The 21,335-nt window shown below is 39.4% G+C and overlaps 1 protein-coding gene across 4 annotated transcripts in view; it reads right to left on the reverse strand.

The window, feature by feature from the left end:
• The window catches only part of LOC115215226, a 105,208-nt gene that overhangs the window by 40,871 nt on the left and 43,002 nt on the right, over positions 1 to 21,335 (reverse strand). For 3 of the 4 annotated variants that reach the window (XM_029784449.2, XM_029784448.2, XM_036505219.1), the window contains exon 3: positions 16,589 to 20,156. In XM_029784449.2, coding sequence (XP_029640309.1) covers positions 16,589 to 20,131 — 3,543 coding nt within the window. In that variant the 5' untranslated portion in view covers positions 20,132 to 20,156. The remainder of the gene's footprint in view (positions 1 to 16,588; positions 20,157 to 21,335) is intronic. The other variant, XM_036505220.1, reaches the window with a different exon arrangement.

The following is a 21,335-nucleotide window of genomic DNA, read 5'->3' on the forward strand; positions in this document are numbered from 1 at the left end:
AAACTGACAATGAAACCTGATTTGGCTCTCGGCCTTGCAAGCTCCTGTGAAACCATCCAACCCATGCTAGCATGAAAAAATGGACATTAAATGATGAAGAAGAAGAATCAAAATACAAAAACCATATTTGAGAGCATAAAAAATGCACAGGCATATTACACACCCCCCAATTTCAGCAGCACATATTCAAGAAAAAAAACTTCTAATGCATTAAAGCATGTAACATAGGCCCAACTTTGCATGTAAGGCTCAGCATGGTTTTTCTCAGACATCATTTTTTACTAGTTTTCAAAAAAAAAAAAAAGTGAGTCTTATATACCATCAAATATGATGGTTAATTACTGAAATCTTTCACTATCATTCATCATCAACGTTTAGCATCTGTTTTCCATGCTGGCATGGGTTGGACGGTTTGACAGGAGCCTGTTTTGGCATGGTTTCTACAGCTGGATGCCATTCCCAATGCCAACCGCGTGTCGGTGGCGCATAAAAAGCACTGTTTATATGTTGGGCCTCGTGGAAGCAGTGATGTCAAGCCAAGTGAAGATTATAGTCACGGTCAATGCCAGTGTCTCGTAACTTGTCTGTTAAAAGCACCCTTCAATTGTTGGGCAATATGCTGTGCTTGTGACGACTTGTCACACCAAGTGAAATCGTAGTCATGGCCGATGTCAGCACCATCTGACTGGCACCCATGCTAGTGGCACATAAAAAGCACTGTTCGAGCATTGGGCCTCATGGCAGCAGTGACAGGTGACCAAGACCCTTGGCGGTATACTGTACTGGTGATGACCTGTTTAACCAAGCAAGACCATATATATGATGGGCTTCCATACAATTTCCATGTATGTCCCATACTGGTGGCATGTAAAAAGCACCATTTGGGTGTGGTTGATGCCAGTGCTGCTTGACTAGCTGCCGCACCTGTGGCACATAAAAAAGCACCACTCGAGTGTGGTCGATGCCAGTGCCACCTGACTGGCTCCCATGCCGGTAGCACATAAAAACCACCCACTACACTCTCAGAGCGGTTGGCATTAGGAAAGGCATCCAGCTGTAGAAACCTTGCCAAATCAGATTGGAACCTGGTGCAGCTCCCCAGTTTTCAGTCAAACTGTCCAACATGGAAAATGAACATTAAACAATGATGATGATGATGATGATGATTACAGAGTGTACTGAGTATTTTTTATGTGGCACCAGCACAAGTGCCTTTTTTACATGGCACCAGCATAGGTACGTTTTACATGGTACTACTCATATTAACAATTTTTCAGTCGAAATTTAATTTAATTTAAAATCAATACAATAACAGCACCTTGAGTGGGATAGTACTGAGAAAAAAAGATTTAAGTGACTTGTGAAAAGAAATACAGCCAATCTCAAAACCAAACAGTATTTTGTTCAATAAATCTCTGTTATTTATGTCAATGAAACACTTCTAACAAGATACCTGGAGTTATTATTATAATTTTACACAACTTATTCATGTTCCAGACTGTCTCAAGTGTATGTCAAGTGATTTTGCCAAAAACAAAGTTATTACCAAGAGCAGTGATTAGAGAATACAAAAAAAGCTATGAAGTTATTATATCCCAATCTTCTCCTCCTCCTCCTCATCATCATCATCACAACCATCACCACCACCACCACCACCACTATTGTTTTAATGCTCACTTTTCCTTGCTCACATGGGTCGGAGGGAATTTGTTGAGGTAGATTTTCTACAACTGGATGCCACCCTTCCTGTCACCAAACCTCACCTTTTTCCAAGAAAGGTAATATTTCCCCCCATCACCAGACATGTTTTTCACAGGAGATGGGATACAAAGGACACTGCTTGCATGGCAGTGACACTCGTTTACAACTACCATGTGCAATGTCATGAAGACAGTAACACAAACACACACAAGCACACACCCAAGCACACACACACAAGCACACACACACACACACACACACAAACACACACACACACACACACACACACACACACATTTATTTATTATTCTTAAACAAGAATAATAAATTTGTACTCTACAAAAGTATAGAGTTACCTGTCAGATTAATGTAAAATTGTTTTTATTAGAACTGAACATAAAACCAAATATTAATATATGATTATATGTATGTATGTATGAATGGGTGGATGGATGGATGGATAGGTGGATGGATATTGAAAAGAATCAAAAGTCCTCCTTGAGCCATAGGCTCATAAGGGTAGTTTCCCATATTCTGTGGCGTACATATATATATATATATCATCATCATCATCATCGTTTAACGTCTGTTCTCCATGCTAGCATGGGTTGGACGGTTCGACCGGGGATCTGGGAAGCCAGAAGGCTGCACCAGGCTCCAGTCTTATCTGGCAATGTTTCTACAGCTGGATGCCCTTCCTAACGCCAACCACTCCGTGAGTGTAGTGGGTGCTTTTTATGTGCCACCTGCACAGGTGCCAGGCGAGGCTGGCAATGGCCACGGTCGGATTGGTGTATTTTATGTGCCACCAGCACGGAAGCCAGTCGAGGCGGTGCTGGCATCGGCCACGAGTCGGATAGTGCTTTTTACGTACCACCAGACCAGGGATCCTGGCTGGTTCAATTCGATTTCGATTTCGCTTGCCCCAACATGTCTTCACAAGCAAAGGGGGTTGGCATGGGTGCCTGTCGTACGGTCGGATTGGAGTATTTTACGTGCCACCGGCACGGAAGCCAGTGGAGGCGGTGCTGGCATCGGCCACGAGTCGGATAGTGCTTTTTACGTACCACCAGACCAGGGATCCTGGCTGGTTCAATTTGGTTTCGATTTCGATTTTGCTTGCCCCAACATGTCTTCGCAAGCAAAGGGGGTTGGCATGGGTGCCTGTCGTCGGATGAGGTTCTATATCGACTTCGCTTGCCTCAACAGGTCTTTGTGTCCAAGGGAGGAAAGACATTCATAAGTGGGCTGGGCTCACTTGTCCTGCCTGGTCTTCTCACGTACAGAATATTTCCAAAGGTCTCGGGCGCTGGTCATTTCCTCAGTGAGGCCTAAAGTTCGAAGGTTGTGCTTCACCACCTCGTCCCAGGTTTTCCTGGGATACCTCTTCCACGGGTTCCCTCAACTGCTAGGGATTGGCACTTTCTCACACACCTATCTTCATCCATTCTCGCCACATGACCATACCAGCGCAATCGTCTCTCTTGCACACCACAACTGATGCTTCTTAGGTACAACATTTCTCTCAAGGTGCTAACGCTCTGTCGAGTATGTACACTGACATTACACATCCATCGGAGCATACTGGCTTCATTCCTCACGAGCTTACGCATGTCCTCAGCAGTCATGGCCCATGTTTCACTGCCATGTAGCATGGCTGTTCATACACACGCATCATACAGTCTGCCTTTTACTTTGAGCGAGAGGCCTTTAGTCACCAGCAGAGGTAACAGCTCCCTAAACTTTGCCCAGGCTATTCTTATTCTAGCAGTTACACTTTCAGCGCACCCACCCCCACTACTGACTTGGTCACCTAGATAACGGAAGCTATCAACTACTTCTAGTTTTTCCCCCTGGAAAGTGACAGAAGTTGTTTTCTGCAGATTTTCGGAGGTTAATGCTCCCGAGCATCTGCCACATACAAAAACTATCTTCCCAGTTAGCCTACCTTTGACATTGCTGCACCTCTTATGTGTCCATAGCTTACACTGGGTACATCTTATAGAGTTTCTACCTACACATTTTCTACAGATCGAGCAGGGCCATCTTCCTGAAGACATTTGTGGATTGTCTACCTTCCTACTTATTAGTACTTTGGTTTTAGCTAGGTTGACTCTAAGGCCCCTCGATTCTAAACCCTCCTTCCACACCTGGAACTTCTCCTCCAGTTCTGATAGTGACTCAGCAATAAGAGCAAGGTCGTCAGCATAGAGGAGCTCCCAGGGACAACCTGTCTTGAATTCCTCCGTAATTGCCTGGAGGACTATGATAAATAGGAGGGGGATGAGTACTGAACCCTGGTGGACCCCAACCTCTACTTTGAATTCTTCTGTGTACATGTTGCCAACCCTAACCTTACTTACGGCATCTCTGTACATGGCTTGCACAGTCCTCACCAGCCATTCATCTATCCCTAGTTTCCTCATTGACCACCAGATAAGGGATCGGGGGACCCTATCAAAAGCTTTCTCAATGTCAACGAAAGCCAGGTACAGGGGCTTATCTTTGGCTAGGTATTTCTCCTGCAGCTGCCTTACCAGGAATATAGCATCAGTGGTACTTTTCCCTGGCACGAACCCAAACTGCATCTCATCTAAACTAACTCTCTCTCTAATTAGTTGGGCTATGACCCTCTCCGTAACCTTCATTACTTGATCCAACAGCTTGATACCTCTGTAATATATATATATATATATATATTCCCATTCTGGGTGGTATAGAACAACAGACTATCACAGGAATACTTATTTTTGCTAGCTGGAGCAACCTGAAATGAAGTGTTTCGCTCAAGAACACACAACGTGTCACCTGATCCAGGAATCAAAACCACAATCTTACAATCACAGGTGCAACACACCTAAACACTAAGCCACACACCTGCACATATACACACACACACACACACATATTTATCCCTTTACCCCTTTACTAGATCCAGTCATTGGACTACGGTCATGCTAGAACACCACCTTGTCATATATAAATAAAATGACAAGCTTCTTTCAGTTTCTATCTTCCAAATCCACTCATAAGGCCTTTAGTCAGTCTGGAGCTATATAGTAAAAGAGATTTGCCCAATGTGCTACACAGTAGGACTGAACCCAAAGCAATTTGATTGAGAAGCAAACTTCTTATCACACAGCCTCTGAATATTAATATATCTTATGTAGTAAGACGTTAGTAATACTCACTGCAGCCTAACAAAAGCAGTTACTAAATGTAATCTAACAATAATATTGTTTAAAATAATCATTCACACAGGCTGAGATATGGCTGCGTGTGCTAGATATAGTTAGTTAACCAGTCGATGAGATTGGATCAACTGATGGAGATTGTTTTATTGATTATATTCAATAATAATACATTTTTAACATTAAAAAACACAGCAAAGGAAATTGACAAACAGTGGGATACAGCAGTTGTGATTATGATTAATCATTTTGCTTCACATATTTTCTGTTTGCTCAGGCAGCTCAAAAGTTTCAACTACAAACATAAAAAAGCCAATATCAGACATAGCTCTGAGATTTCAGACATTAGTAAGCTGAAGAAGTATTTCTTTCTAATTTTGGCACAAGGCCAGCCATTTTGAAGAGAGAGAGAGAGAAGTCAATGACCCCAGTGCTTAACTGATATTTGTTTTATTGACTCCAAAAGGATGAAAATCAAAATCAATTTTGATAACATTTGAACTCCACCAAGTATTTTGTCCTGTTGAACAACTCTACAATGAACCAACCCTGGAACAATGCACAAAGTGAACTGGAATAATGCACACAGTATACAGTCCAAAAACTGTACACCAGAGGGGCAGTTTACTTGATGTGATGAAAATGAAAAGTACAGGGATGTAACTGTTGCAAGCTGCATCACAGGCAATTCATCTAAGAGCATAGTAACCCCCAAATTAGAAGTGATACAGGGGTACAGGACACACTTCAATCCAGTTACAGATAACATCTCTAGTTAGGGTGGCTCAATAAAATCACCCAATTCATGCTGCAAAGTGGACACCTGGTTGATGTCCATCTGGTTGTGAAACTTGGCCAAAAAGAAGGAACACACACATACGTAAAGCTACACACACACAGTGAGTCTCTTTCAGTTCCCATCTAACAAATCCACTCACAAGGCTTTGGCTGGCCTGGAGCTATAACAGAAGACACTTACTTGTCCAAAGTAGTGTGCAGTTGGACTGAACCTGAGACCACATAGTTGAAAAGTAAACCTCTTACCCACACAGTCACACCTGCACCTACAACCGCACCTCAATAATATGTATTCATCTAACTCATGCTAGTATGCAAAAACAAACATAAAACAAACAAGCAAGCAAACAAGCTAGACATTCAGAGATCAATAAAAAAAATTTCCAATATTTTAGAAGGAAAAGCTGACAGTATCTACTGTTTTAATATGATGGCAGTAAGAATTAACAGCAGAGACATAAATATGAAAACATTTAAATATCATTAATAGAATTTTTCAATAATATCACCTGATCATTATTGAACCATTAACGTGTCGCATAGCAATAACTGGCTTTTTTTTTCTTGTCTACCTGATTCTGAACATTAATTTATTGATGTCTGACAGAATGTTACCAACAAAGAATTACACGTATCCGATTGGGAGGCAATCAAATAATGAATAAGAGTTTCACAATCAAAGAGAGATAAGAATTTATGAATGCTTGATATGTTTCAAAGAGAAATATAGCAACTAAAGCAATCTTTCATTGACACACTCTCTGAATTAGTAAATCTCAATGACTATCCAAATACACCCTTTACTCTCTTATTTTATCCCTCTCTACTTTTTATCTCCTAGCATAAAGTTACTCCTCTTGGGGTTCATAGTCTTGCAAGCTGCATGGCAATCTCACAAGTGCTGGTGTCACAAGAAAATCACTCTGTACCCGCTGTGAAGTGGTTAGCATTAGGAAGGGCATCCAACCATAAAACCATGCCAAAGCAGATATTGGAGGTTGATGCAGTCCTTGGGCCCATCAGATCCTGTCAAACTATCCGACCCATGCCAGCATGGAAGATGGATGTTGAGTGACGATGTTAATGATGGTTGTGGTATGTACAAAATACATAACCATGTTATACATATGTAAGGGACCTTTCAGAGAATAATAAAATATTTATTTTTAATTAATGCTGTCAATTAAGAAATTAGTCACTAAATATATTTCTCTGAAAATCATCATCATTGTCATCATCAGTCAAAATCCACTTTTCCATGCTTGCATGGGTTGGACAGAATTTGTTGAGACAGACTCTTCTACAGCCTGATGCCCTTCCTGTCACCTGTTTCTAAGCAAGGTGATATTTTCCCAGGATTGGACATGTTTTTGGTGAAGAATGGAAATCTACATCATTTCTATGATGACGATGCTCATTTACAACCATCACATGATGCCTAGACAAGAGTACACACAAATACACATATAAACATGATAGGATTCTTTCAATTTCCACATACCAAATCCACTCACAAGACTTTAGTCAGCTTGAGACTATAGAAGACATTTGCCCAAGGTGCTGTGCAGAAGGAATGAACCCAAGACTACACAGTTGGGAAGCAAGCTTTCTAACCATACAACCATGCTTGTGCCTAGGATTAAAAATCAGAACAGAATTTTGGCAACATTTGCGTAACCAACTAAGTCAAATTCAAATCTCAAAATCTAAAATAAATCACACAATAAATCTCCTAATATTATAATGTGTAGTGTTTTTATATATTCGTATATGTATGTATGTATGTATGTATGTATGTATATAAATATACATATATATATATATATATATATATATATATATATATTACGGAGATGTACTTAAATGTAAATGTTGAAGTGAATCTAACAGTTTTGTGTGTTTCTTAAATGGCTTATAAACACCTTCCACACTGCAATTGTATATATATATTTGTCCAAAATCATACCGGATGCTGAGGAGGAGGGAAAATAATAATTCAGAGAAGGAAAAGTAGTAAGAGTTATAGCCATGACTGAGAGGGAGTGAGAGACAGGAAGGGGTGAAAAAAATTAGCGTTTCAACTCTGTGTGAGTATATGCGTGCATGTGTGTGCGTGTACAAGGGAAGTATGTGAATGTTTGTATGTGTGATAATTATGTACCTTATTTATATATAAAATAAAATAGCTGTCATTATTGATGGCACGTGGTCAGCTAGGAATAATAATAACTGATAACTTGCTGTTGATGTAAAACGCAGCCTTGAGACACACAATATATGAGGTACAAGAATATCTTTATTATCTTTTTATGTTTTACTTCTTTCAGTCATTGGACTGTAGTTTTAGTCAAACAAATTAACCTCAGTACTTATGGTTTTATTTTAAGTCAAGCACATATTCTATTGACCTCTTTTGTTGAACTGCTAAGTTACTGGGACGTAAACAAACCAACACCAGTTAAGTGATGGGGAGAGCAACACAATACACACACACACACATACATATATATGATGGGCTTCCATACAATTTCCATGTATGTCCCATACTGGTGGCATGTAAAAAGCACCATTTGAGTGTGGTTGATGCCAGTGCTGCTTGACTAGCTGCCGTGCCTGTGGCACGTAAAAAGGCACCACTCGAGCATGGCCGATGCCAGTACCACCTGATTGGCTCCCATGCCAATAGCACATAAAAACCACCCACTACACTCTCTGAGTGGTTGGCATTAGGAAGGGCATCCAGCAGTAGAAACCTTTCCAGATGAGACTGGAGCCTGGAGCAGCCTCCCGGCTTGCCAGTCCTCAGTCAAACCGTGCCATGATGATGATGATGATGATGTTCCCTCACAAGGCAATTGGTTGAAGACACTTGCCTAAGGTACCACACAGTAGGTTCGAACCCAAGACCACATGCCTCGTAACACAGTCTTGTCTGCACCCTTATCAGAAAATACCTTGTATGAAACTTATAATGAATGGTGTTTGAGAAAACAATGATAATATTACAAATCAGTCTAACAGATATCAATATCAAAACAAGTTTTCCATTGAAAATCATATTTGATGGTAGAAATATGGATATAGAGAAATCAATAAAACAATATTTGTGGTCAATAGTAATCATTAAGTTATTTTATTTTTAATGAATTTCAGAAGAAATATTATTGAATTACAATGTTGCCTCTAACAACATCACTTAATCGACATTCAAATAATTTCAGTTGAGTTTATTTATCAGTGACTGGTTGTGTGGTTAAGAAGCTTTGTTTGCCAACCACTTCGTTCTAGGTTCAATCCCACTTAGCATCAAGGGCAAATGTCCTCTACTTACAGCCTCAAGCCAACAAAAGCCTTGTGAGTGGATTTGACTGACAGAAAATGAAAGGAGCCTGTCATGAGTGTGTATGTGTGTGTGTGTGCACGCATGTGTGTATATGTGTGCATGTGTGTATGTACATGTGTGTGCATGCACGTGTGTGCATGCGTGTGTGTGCATGCATGTGTGTGTATGTACGTGTGTATATATGCATGTGAGAGTTGATGTCTCCTTGTCTTGACATTGCGTAACTGTCTAAAACAAGTGTCACTGTCATACAAACAATGTCCTTCATTTCTAATCTTCCACAAAAACATGTCTGTCTGGCCATGGGGAAATATCACCCTACTTGTAAACAGGTGACAGTTGACAACAGGAAGGGCACCTGGTCATAGAAAAATCTACCTCAACAAATTCCATTCAACCCATGCGAGCATGGAAAAGTGGACATCGAATGGTGGTGGTGCTGGTGCTGGTGGTGCTGGTAGTGTAGTGGTGCTGGTGGTGATGATAAAGGAGAAATACATTGTGCTGCACCTTGAGCAAGTATCTTGAGTTCACCAAAGACTGATGAGTGAAACTTGATAAAATTATGTGAAATTAATTAGTAATTTGATAAACAGGGGGACTGTTCCTTTTAATTGGATAACAGTCTTAATCTCTCACCCTATTTTAACATCCTCACTTAGAAGTTCAGTGCCATAAACAGAGATAATCTGTTACAACATTCAGACTAGGTTTCCTGTCTGATGATCTGTATTTTTCGATATTACAATTTCAGAACTTGTGTTATTAATGTCCAAGTCAAAAATTGCATATGTAAAGCAATTGTTTAGGGAAGTTTTAATTACAAAATTTGGTTCTATCTTCTAATTTTGCAATATTACTCTTGACTTGACTAATTAAGATGGTGAGTTGGTAGATTCGTTAGCATGCCAGACAAAACTTTTAACAGCATTTCGTCCTTCTTTACAGTCAAAATTCAAATTCCCTTAAAGTCAATTTTGCTTTTCATCCTTTCGGGGTCGATAGAACAAATACCAGTTGAGCACTGGGGTGGATGAAATCAACTTAGCAACTTCTATGAAATTGCTGGCCTTGTGCCAAAATTTGAAACCAATACTACTTTTAACTATTGTGTCTCATAGTTTATCAATTTTCTTTAGAAATAAGAATTTAAGTTTTCACTGTGGTTTTGGAACTGTTTGTATGAAAAAGATAAATATACTTTCTGTCATTATTCAATACTTTATCAGTCAAATGAAACAAAACCATCTGATCAATCCTCTGATCAACTTGTCTAGTTTGAATATGCCAAGAATTTTTAATGTTTTAAATTTTTTTTATTAAAAACAATAAAAAAAATTACAAGCTGCCAGTTTCATTAGTATGTCAGACAAAATGCTTAACTGCACATCTTCCAGTTTTACATTCTGAGTTCAAATTCCAGAGAGATCAGCTGTGCCTTTTATCTTTACAGGGTCAATAAAATAGATACCAGTTGAGCACTGGTGCCAATGTAATCAACTTGACCCTCCCTTCAAAATTTCTGGCCCTGTGCCAAAAATTAGAAAGATTTTTATTCAGACCACTGAGAGTATTTGAAGTGGATGGAATAAAGAAGCTGAGCTGAAAGTTAGGGTTAAACCTGGTTTCACAATAAGTTAAAGTAGAGGTTAAAGTAAACCTTTGAAGATAAGAATCAGATATATGGATAAGACAAAGAACAAGTGTCAGATTATTAAAAATGAATTCACAAGAAGAGTCAAGTAAAATCATCAATCAAAAATCAAATCACAATCAAAAATAGAAATTGTAGTTGTGGCCAATGCCAGTTCTGCCTGACTGGCTCCCGTGCTGGTGGCACACAATAAGCACCATTCATGCATGGGTCATTGCCAGTGCCACCTGACTGGCTCCCCATGCCAGTGGCACGTAAAAAGTACTATCCGAACATACTCGATGCTAGCCACCCCCACTACTTGCCCTGACTGGCTCCTGTGCCAGTAGCACATAAAAAGCACCATCCAAATGTGACCGATGCCAGTGCCGCCTGACTGGTTCCTATGCCGATGGCACGTAAAAAGCACCCACTACACTCTTGGAGTGGTTGGAATTAGGAAGGGCATCCAACTGTAGAAAAATTGCCAGATCAGATTGGAGCCTAGTGCGGCCTCCTGGTTTGCCAGTCCCCAGTCAAACTGTCCAACCCATGCCAGCATGGAAAATGGACGTCAAATGATGATGATGATGATGATGATGATAAGTATCAAAGATATTCTCAAATTCAACATAATGTTTTAAAACAAACTTTAACTTAAAACTCTCTTATCCATCCATCTGTCCCTTATAATTGCTCCCTGTTCCTTGGACAGCCATGGGAATATAGTTCTCAGGCACCACCTCCAAAAAGTAACATCATTAGACTTTCTTGCGAGATTCCCAAGCATGACTAACTGAGAATATGGATGCTATCCAATCTTCTCATTCCCGGTCTACTCCTAGGTCTCTCCTGCCAGTTTGGCTTGGCTTGAAGAATCTTTTTTGTGATTCTTACTTGTAGCATTCTAATCATATCTTAAATTCACAAGAGTCAAAACAAGAACATACTGCTTTCAAGGTTCAGCTTAAAAATAGTTTAATGTTAACCAATAATCATCTGTGATCCATTTAAACTTTAATATATGAAAGTAATATGCAAAACGAAAATACTAGTTCTTTATTGTTGCAGAAAATATTGAGTGCTGCTATTGAAGTCACAACATAAAAGGGGAATGCTTTTTTTTCTTTTCTTTTTACTTCTAATGTTGGCAGAAAGTATGGGACCTCTACTAAATAAATCTTAACTTCAATCATGTATTTGTAGAAACAAATGAGCCAAAATTTCATGTCATTAGATCTAGATAAAGACTCCTCTATATAGCGTAGGAGTGGCTGTGTGGTAAGTAGCTTGCTTATGAATGACATGGTTCCAGGTTCAGTCCCACTGCGTGGCACCTTGGGCAAGTGTCTTCTACAATAGCCTCGGGCCGACCAAAGCCTTGTGAGTGGATTTGACAGATGGAAACTGAAAGAAGCCCATCATATATATGTATATATGTGTGTTTGTGTGTCTGTGTTTGTCCCCTCAACATTGCCTGACAACCTTTGCTGGTGTTTTTATGTCCCCATAACTTAGCGGTTCAGCAAAAGAGACTGATAGAATAAGTACTAGGCTTACAAAGTATAAGTCTTGGGGTCGATTTGCTCGACTAAAGGTGGTGCTCCAGCATGGCTACAGTCAAATGAAACAAGTAAAAGAGAAAGAGTATAGTTGATCAACCTGCTAGAAATAACAGGCCAAAACCTCATCAAATTAACCCCTGCTGTTTGGTAGAATAGTAAAACACATTGGATGGTGTGGTTCTAAACAAATTAACACTGAAAGGGACAGAGTAGTGATTGCTGGAATACTTTTGTTGATTTGATCATGGTTTTTTTGCTCATTAAGAATCTTGAGAGTTAAACAACAACAACCGAACATCAAATATGTATAATGTATGGATTAAACTGGCTGAGACTTAACTCTATTCCTCCTAACCTTTATACTAATTCCACTACTTGAAGACATACACTTAAATAACATCATTCACATTACAGTTACCAAGCAATTCAGTTTTTAATACTATGGTATATTAAGAATCTATGTTTCAACAATGTTGGTATTCTAGCAACCTGGAAAATGTTATCCTTTATAGATAAACATTTACAACACTTGACTAGAAGTGAGATAAATTTTCACAATATCTACTGCTTCAAACCTATTAATATCTAAAGACAACCTATTTGTATATGAAGGACAACTAGTTCATTAGTGTCTATCAAACATTTCTAATATAAATGCAGCATATCAATAATGAAAAGAAAACAAACTTGGAAAGTATCTTATTCTTTACAAATGTCAAAAGTGACATCTTACATTAACCAATGTAAAATGTCATGCTTAAGATTTACTGTTTCTTCTAAGACATAAGAAAAAAACCACAAGTAGAAAAAATATGAGCTTGTCTTTTATTATCAGATTGTATTGAATAAATAGCTTTCACTTACTCAACTTGGAGACTCACTAATAAGCTTTAAGAACATGGCTTGTATCAGTAACTATTTAGTGATTGTATTTAAGCTGTATTGACAAGAAACACCATCCACTATCCCTATAACTATACATCTTCAAGCAAGCAAACACTGCAACATGTTTCCATGTCTGTATGGCCTGCCATATTTATCTTTCTCGCTACAGTCAATGTAACAGAAAGTAGGCAGCTCCTTTATTTCATAGTTGAATGGTTGGTATTTGAAAGGGCATCTAAGTTTGAACATGCACTACTTCTATGTTTACCTTCCTGTAACTCTGGCATTTCTTCACCATTTTTTCTCCTTTTCCACCTGAAAAAACCATTTATCTTCTTTACTGCAAGATAACTGTTTCTGTCGCTTCTATCTTAGTTTAACCTCTCAACACCTGGCACAAAGCTACCTCCCTCAATACTACTCGTCTCAATCAGTTGAGGTGGTCTTCTTTTGTGACTTATAAGGTGACCTCACTGATGCTGGTGCCACATAAAAGGCATCCAGTACATTCCGTAAGGTGGCTGGCATTAGGAAGGGCATCAAGCTGTAGAAACCATGCCAAACCAGTCAATGGAGCTTGGTGCAAACCTCTGGCTGATTACCTCCTGTCAAGCTGTTCAATCCATGCCAATGCAGAAAACAGAAATTAAATGATTATGATGATGATGATCATCATCATCATCATCATCATCATGACGACAACAATAACGATGACAACGATGACAGTGATGATGAGGAGGAGGTTGAGGATGATGAAGAAAAAGATGGCATGATCACAAATGGAACACCTTTGATCTGAGAAGTCTGTTTAGACCTGGATCTAAACAACATGTTGGCCTGGGTATGGAGGACCTGAGTGTATGATGGCCCAAGCTATGTTACAAGGTTGCTTGGTCCATCATAGATTCAGGTCCTCCATACTAAGGCTTGGGTCAACTCAGGGCTATAGGAAAAGATATTTGCTCAAGGTGCTACACAGCATGACTGAACCTGAAACCACATGGTTGGGAAGTGAACTTCTTTATCCAAGAGTCACTACTGTAATTATTATTTAAAAAGTAAAACCAAAAAATAATTACACACAGTTGTAATGTAGTTCAAGTTGTTACCCCTCAAAGTAAAATGAAAAATGCTCAAAGCCAGAATCCTCAAATATGAGGATAACTTATGATTGAATATATGATAACTCTATATAACTGTATATATGATACTGAATATATGATAACTCTATATAACTGTATATATGATATTGAATATATGATAACTCTATATAACTGTATATATGATATTGAATATATGATAACTCTATATAACTGTATATATGATATTGAATATATGATAACTCTATATAACTGTATATATGATATTGAATATATAACTCTATATAACTGTATTTATGATAGTGAATATATAACTCTATATAACTGTATCTGTATATAGAGAAGCCTTGCTTCTCATTCAATGTACTGGATGTTCAACAACAACTTTTGTGTACCCAGCATTTACATTATGTTCATAATAATCTTGTGTTGTTATCTGCTCCTTTACCACATAATGAGCAAGGCCACTCCTCAATCTCAAATGAAAATTGCAAATTAAAGGAGATAAAATATGATTCAGTAATGTACAACTATTCACATTTGTTTTGCACTAAGGTGTTTAACACTAAAGTATTCAACAACTGTTGTGTCGGAGAGTAATACTCAACATGTCTTTTAACAAAAACATTTATAATGGTGTAGGGTTAAGTGACAAGATTTGTGTAAAAACAGGAAAAAAAACATAAGTCAATTTGATATACTCAGTGAATATATTCTTTTCTACTCTAGGCACAAGGCCTGAAATTTTGTGGGAGGAGGCTAGTTGATTAGATCAATCCCAGTACGCAACTGGTACTTAATTTATCGACCCCGAAAGGATGAAAGGCAAAGTCGACCTCGACAGAATTTGAACTCAGAATGTAAAGACAGACGAAATACCACTAAGCATTTCACCTGACATGCTAACATTTCTTATTTCTTTACTGCCCACAAGGGGCTATGCTAACATTTCTGCCAGCTCGCCACCTTACAGAGTGAATACACTGGCTTGACACTCAATGAAACTTTTAGATGGAAAAATAATGCCAACCACTCCAACAGTGTAGTGAATGCTTTTTACATGCCACCAGTACAGGGGCCAGAGGGGGCTGGCATCAACCACGTTTGGATGGTGCTTTTTATGTGCCACCAGCAAAGGAGCCAGAGGGGGCTAGGGAACCAGAGGGGGCTGGGAGCCAGAGGGAGCTTATATAAATCCATGAGATGCAACAGATAATGCAAAAGATATTACTTTCATTTCTATAGAAATTCTTACATGTCCCCCCACCCCATCACTGTCTACAAAGGCTAGAATTTACTGCCACAGAATTCCAATTGACCAACCTTTAAGAAAATTTGGTAGGTTATATCTTGCAGAGCTAAAACGTGCTCTTAACAAATATATTCCAAGTGCAACATATACATTTATCCATTATTTAATGGGTAAATGTTGAAGGTGCATGGCTAAGTGGTTACAGCATCGAGCTTACAATTGTGAGGTTGTGAGTTTGATTCCCGGACCAGGCTGCATAGTGTTCTTGAGCAAGACACTTTATTTCATGTTGCCCCAGCTGTAGAAAGGAGTTGCAACGTCCCTGGTGCCAAGCTATATCGGCCACTTTCCCTTGGATAACATCGGTGATATGGAGAGGAGGAGGCTCGTATGCATGGGCTATTGCTGGCCTTCCATAAACAGTCTTGCCTGGACTTGTGCTTTGGAGGGTAACTTCCCACATACAATCCCATGGTCATTCATGACTAAAGGGGGTCACCCACCTTTTTAATGGGTAAATATATATGTACTTTAGTTGAAAAAAGTTTAAGGACTTTGGTGAAAACAAAGGGTAGCTATTTTGAATTATCTTTTATCTTTTCTCTTTTACTTGTTTTGGTCATTAGATTGTGGCCATGCTGGAGTACCACCTTGAAGAATTTCTTTAGTCAAATGAATTGACACCAGTATTAATTTATTTTTAAAGCCTGGTACTTATTCTATCAGTCTTTTTGCCAAACCGCTAAGCTACAGGGATGTATACACACCAACACCAGTTGTGAAGTTATGGTGGGGACAAACACAGACACATACACACACTACTTTTTCTACCTAGAATGTATGGAAAGAAAGAATGTGATAGGAAGAGTAATAGACAAAACTAGAACATAACCATATATCAATCATGCCAGATGAAACAGGGGTAGATTTTTTTGTGACTGGATGTGATTAATATATCAGTTGTGTTATACAGGAAAGAAAGAAACAACAGTAGTAACATGTAAAGCGAAAACAAAAATGATTCCTTTTGCCAGCAACATGAAGCCATTATATGATCAAGGAATTACATGTTTTAAGCTACAGAAGTAAAATAATAAATCAATCCAAATTGAAATCTTACCTTCATGAAATCCATTCCACATTCAGGGCAAATATGAGGTCGTGTACCAGAATGAGTAATCATATGATCCTTTAATTGACTTGGATATCGGAATATTTTTGTGCATATTTTACAAGTTAAGTCGTCCCGGTGCTCATGCTTCACCTGATGTTGTCGGAGAAGTCGCTGACTAGAAAAGTCCTCTCCACAGTCGTGACATTTGTCCCGACCAAGATCATGTTTCTCTTTGTGCACTCGTAGCTCACTTGGGTAAGCAAAGCCACGATTACATTTATCACACAAGTGAGGTTTACTGTCCAAGTGCACAGCTTGATGCCGTTTCAGATGAGAAATCTGTGTGAAACCTTTCTTACATATTTGACATACATGAGGTTTAATGTTCTCATGGGTCAGCATATGTGTATTTAGATGGCTCAACTGCTTGAAATACTTATGACAGATCATACATAAGTGGGGTTTAATACCCTGATGGTCAAGAATATGGGTCACCAAGTTATGTTTTGTAGTGTAGGATTTTGGACAATGACAGCACTGCCATCGCTTTTGCTCACCATGGAGAACACACTGAGAATCATCGATGCGGATCTCTACTTCTGTCCGATCTAATTCTTCTTTGATGTCCTTAGTTTCAATGTTTTCCACTGATAGTGGAGCAGGAGTGGCTGGAGGTGCTGGGGAGCCAAGATTGCTAAGGTTGGGTAGAACAGACGGAGGTTTAAGCGTGTACAAATTGGACTCTTGGTTATCCTCAAGGGATAAGTCCCCACCATCATCTCTTTTGTCCTCACCACTATCTACATCGCTGCCTTCAGACTCAGCAATATCACTGCAGTCAGAATGTTTCCGCTTCACTGAAGCAGACGTTGTCTCTCCTGACCATTGAGACACGGATGGCAGACCTCCAGACGCAAGGTTGCTATTTGTTGTATTAGTTTTAGCTTGGGCTGCCAGTGGCACCTTGCGATTATTCCGGATTGAAACAGTCACAAAGGTGGCGCTGTCAACAACTGTGGTTGTGACGACTGCTTTTGCCGCAGACTCCATGAAATTCATTGCCTGTTTCTGACGAGGGCTTTTACGGGCATTAGCTGATGCTTCAAGGGGGAGTGTTGGGGTAATTTGGGGACAAGGGGAGAGAAGGGGTTGCTGCACAGTAACAACTGTACTAGCAACTTGAGGCTGTGGTTGACCAGGAGATGGTTGAATCTGTTGATGAATCTGCTGTGGTACTATATGAGATTGTGGCTGCGGCTGCTGTTGCTGCTGTTGCTGTTGTTGTTGCTGCTGTTGCAGTTGCTGAGATGCTTGCTGCACTTGCTGCGTAAACTGTGCTAAATTATCTTGTTGCTGTTGTATTTGTGTTTGTGCATCTGCAAATATTAACATGTTTAATTGCAACTGAGGCTGGGGCTGGGCTACCACCTGTTGTTGTTGTTGTTGTTGTTGTTGTTGTTGTTGTGGCTGCTGCTGTTGCTGCTGTTGGCCAGAGGCTTGCAGTTGTTGAAAATCAGTCTGTTGGGGCTGTAATTGTCGGAATTGTGCCCCTTGAAATTGTTCTGGTGTAAATGACTGAAACTGCTGAAGTGTTTGTTGTGTTGGTTGTTGTATCGAAACCTGCTGAGGTTGTTGCACAGTTTGAATTTGTTGTACAGATTGCTGCAGAGTTAATTGTTGTTGTTGTTGTTGTTGTTGTTGTTGTTGTTGCTGTTGCTGTTGCTGCTGTTGTTGTTGTTGTTGTTGTTGTTGTTGTTGTTGTTGCTGTTGTTGTTGTTGTTGCTGTTGTTGTTGTTGTTGTTGTTGCTGAAGTAAAAGCTGAAAATCTGCAGGCTGGCTCTGAGTATCATCCACTCTCTTGTCTGCTGGCTCTTGCTTCACCTTCTCACTGTCACATGACACAAACTCAAGATGTTCCTTACTCAAAAGATCAAAAGAAATAGGCATTGCATGAGATTTCATCAAAATACCATCAACAGTTGGCTGCCGGTCAAACGTTAGCGGAAGATCAGCAATTGCAGATTCCATTTCCGGAGGGGCGTCGTGATATGGAAAGTTATCCATACAAGTCGCTTTTCCTTCCAATGCACCCATTACAAAAAACTGAACTCCTTTAGACTTCTCATTACTGTTAGTTTGGTTAGCCATCACAGGTGCTTGGCCAGTGGCATCCACATAAAGTGGAGCAGCATCTGGCTTTGCTACCATGGTCAGCTGAGATGGAGCAACAATGACAATTTCTTTTTTGGCTGCACTATTTTTAACTGAGTTTCTTGTGCAAGGTTTTGAAACCTGGTCAGATATAGCAATCTTCTGAGTTTGTTTGCATGTCTTTTCTATCATTTTATTGAGGTTACCAGCAGATATTTGATGAACAGCATTTGAAGACAGCGTAGACTGCTGTTGTAAAGACGGCTGAGAGAATTTACATTTTAACTTAGAAATACTTTGCTCACAGATTTCACCTAGCTTATCAGCTTTCAAGACTTTGTTCTTGTTAGAATTATCTGGATGTTCCATAGTTATCTTACCATGAGATATTTTAGATACCTTTGTAAGACAGTCTTCATTGGTAACATTTGAGCTCATCTGACCACCCATGCAAACAGACAAAGAGACAACAGAAGAAGAGGATCTAGATTTAGTGTTATTTGGATAAGGGGATGAAATTGATATCGGAGACTGAGCAGGGCTTGTTGATAAAGAAGGTGAACATGACAGCTGAGAGACCGACCCATCTGTGACAGTCCCCTGTGAAGTGATCACCTTTGATGTTCCAGCAGGAAGATGCTGAATCACAGTTTGATGGTGTAGCTGCTGCTGTTGCTGCTGCTGCTGCTGTGTATTACGGCCAGCATAGTAGTTTGTAAAATTAGGTGAAACAGACTGGAAGCTGTCAACTTGTGATGGTGTGCTGGAAACAGGAATGTTGGTAGTTGTCAGCATGGTGGCATTGGTGTTATTGGTCTGGACAGGTAATGATGTAGAGGATGTTGATGTTAGCTGTTCAATTGAAGATTGAGCAACATTGGGGAACTGGCACTGTAAACCTATCATAGGGTTTGTGGAAGCTGCTGAGGCAACAATTGTGCTAAAGCTTGGTAAACGCTCAATCTTCTCAATGAAGGATCCTGGGGCACAGGTATTTAGAGATGTTGAAGGAAGAAAGTGGATTGGATCACTCAGACTGGTGATATTTGGTAGCCCTGTTGTTATATATGACTGTTTCCCAGATGTAACAATTTGGTTAACATCTGAAGTTGTAAAATTGGCAGCAGAACCTACATTGATACCATTAGCATAAGTTCCTGGTAAACGAGACAGCTCAAACCCATTACTGGCACGACTATTAGTTCTTGTAGCAGAAGACTGGCCTTGAGAATTAAAAATCTGTTCAGTGGGTACTGTTGCCTGACGCATTGTTGTGTATGTCTGCGTCGACTGCAGCATATTGGGTTGAGGGTTGCTCGGCATACTAGCAGAGGGCTGGATTGCTATTGTTAATGTATTAATGGGGCAAAAAATTTGCTGGGAACTTGTATTCTCCATTCCTCCAACCAAAGTGCCAAGACATCTGAAAAAAAGAAAAAGAAAACAATAATAATTAAAAAATATCATTATAAGAGTGAAAACTGGAGAAGTACAGTATTTCAATATTAATTAATATACAGATCTTTATGGTTCCAAATAGTGAATAATTTACCATATTTGAAGGTATATAAGAAGAACTTTTTTCCCCAAAAGATGTCTCAAGACAACCATCCTGGGTCCTATATACAGAGTTGGACCTCCCCTAAGCTAATTTTGTCCCTGGCACTAACTCCCAGAGGCTAACTTTAATCCAGACAGTTTCGTCTACCTTATCTGACTCCATAATAATAACATTTACTAAAACAATTATTATTACTTGTACTGTAATGATTTGTAATGCACTGCTAGATTGCTTTAAATATTACATGCTTTAATGCACAAAAAAACTTCATTTCCTCAATATGTGCTGCTGAAACTAGGGTGCATCTAATACATCCATGCACCTTTTATGCCATCAAATGTGGTATTACATGGGTATGTGCATGGGCTATGTATAAGTGCAGCTGTGTTGCTAATATATATGCGTAAATATGTGTGTGTTTGTCACTCGCACTTTCACAAAACACTAACTATTCACTTGGCCACACTAACACTTACTTTCCAAGAACATGTCATAAATTATTATGCTCCACACAATAATCCTTCTCCAAGATACTGATTTGGGACCAACATCAGTTTTAAAGGGTTTAAAGGATGTGAAATACTTTACCTGAAAATAATATTACAGAATCTATTCAAAGCAATATTCTAGAATCTACCCAACATCACATACAAGGCATATAAAACATTACACATATTACATGTATAAGTGTGTGCTTGTGTCTGTATGCATGCATGCAGGCATGCTCAGACACACACACACATAATGTACGTGCATACACACACACACACATACATACAATAATATATGTAACCCATACTGCATGGCACCTTGGACAAGTGTCTTCTACTATAGCCTTGGGCCAACCAAAGCCTTGTGAGTGGATTTGGCAGATGGAAACTGAAAGAAGCCCGTCGTATATAAATGTGGGTGTGTGTGTGTGTGTGCATGTGCGCTTGTGTGTCTGTGTCTGTCCCCCACCCTACCATCACTTGACAATTGATGCTGGTGCATTTATGTCCCCATATCTTAGCAGTTCAGCAAAAGAGACTGATAGAATAA

This window comes from Octopus sinensis, linkage group LG8, assembly GCF_006345805.1.
Source record: "Octopus sinensis linkage group LG8, ASM634580v1, whole genome shotgun sequence".
Classification (NCBI taxonomy): Eukaryota; Metazoa; Mollusca; class Cephalopoda; order Octopoda; family Octopodidae; genus Octopus; species Octopus sinensis.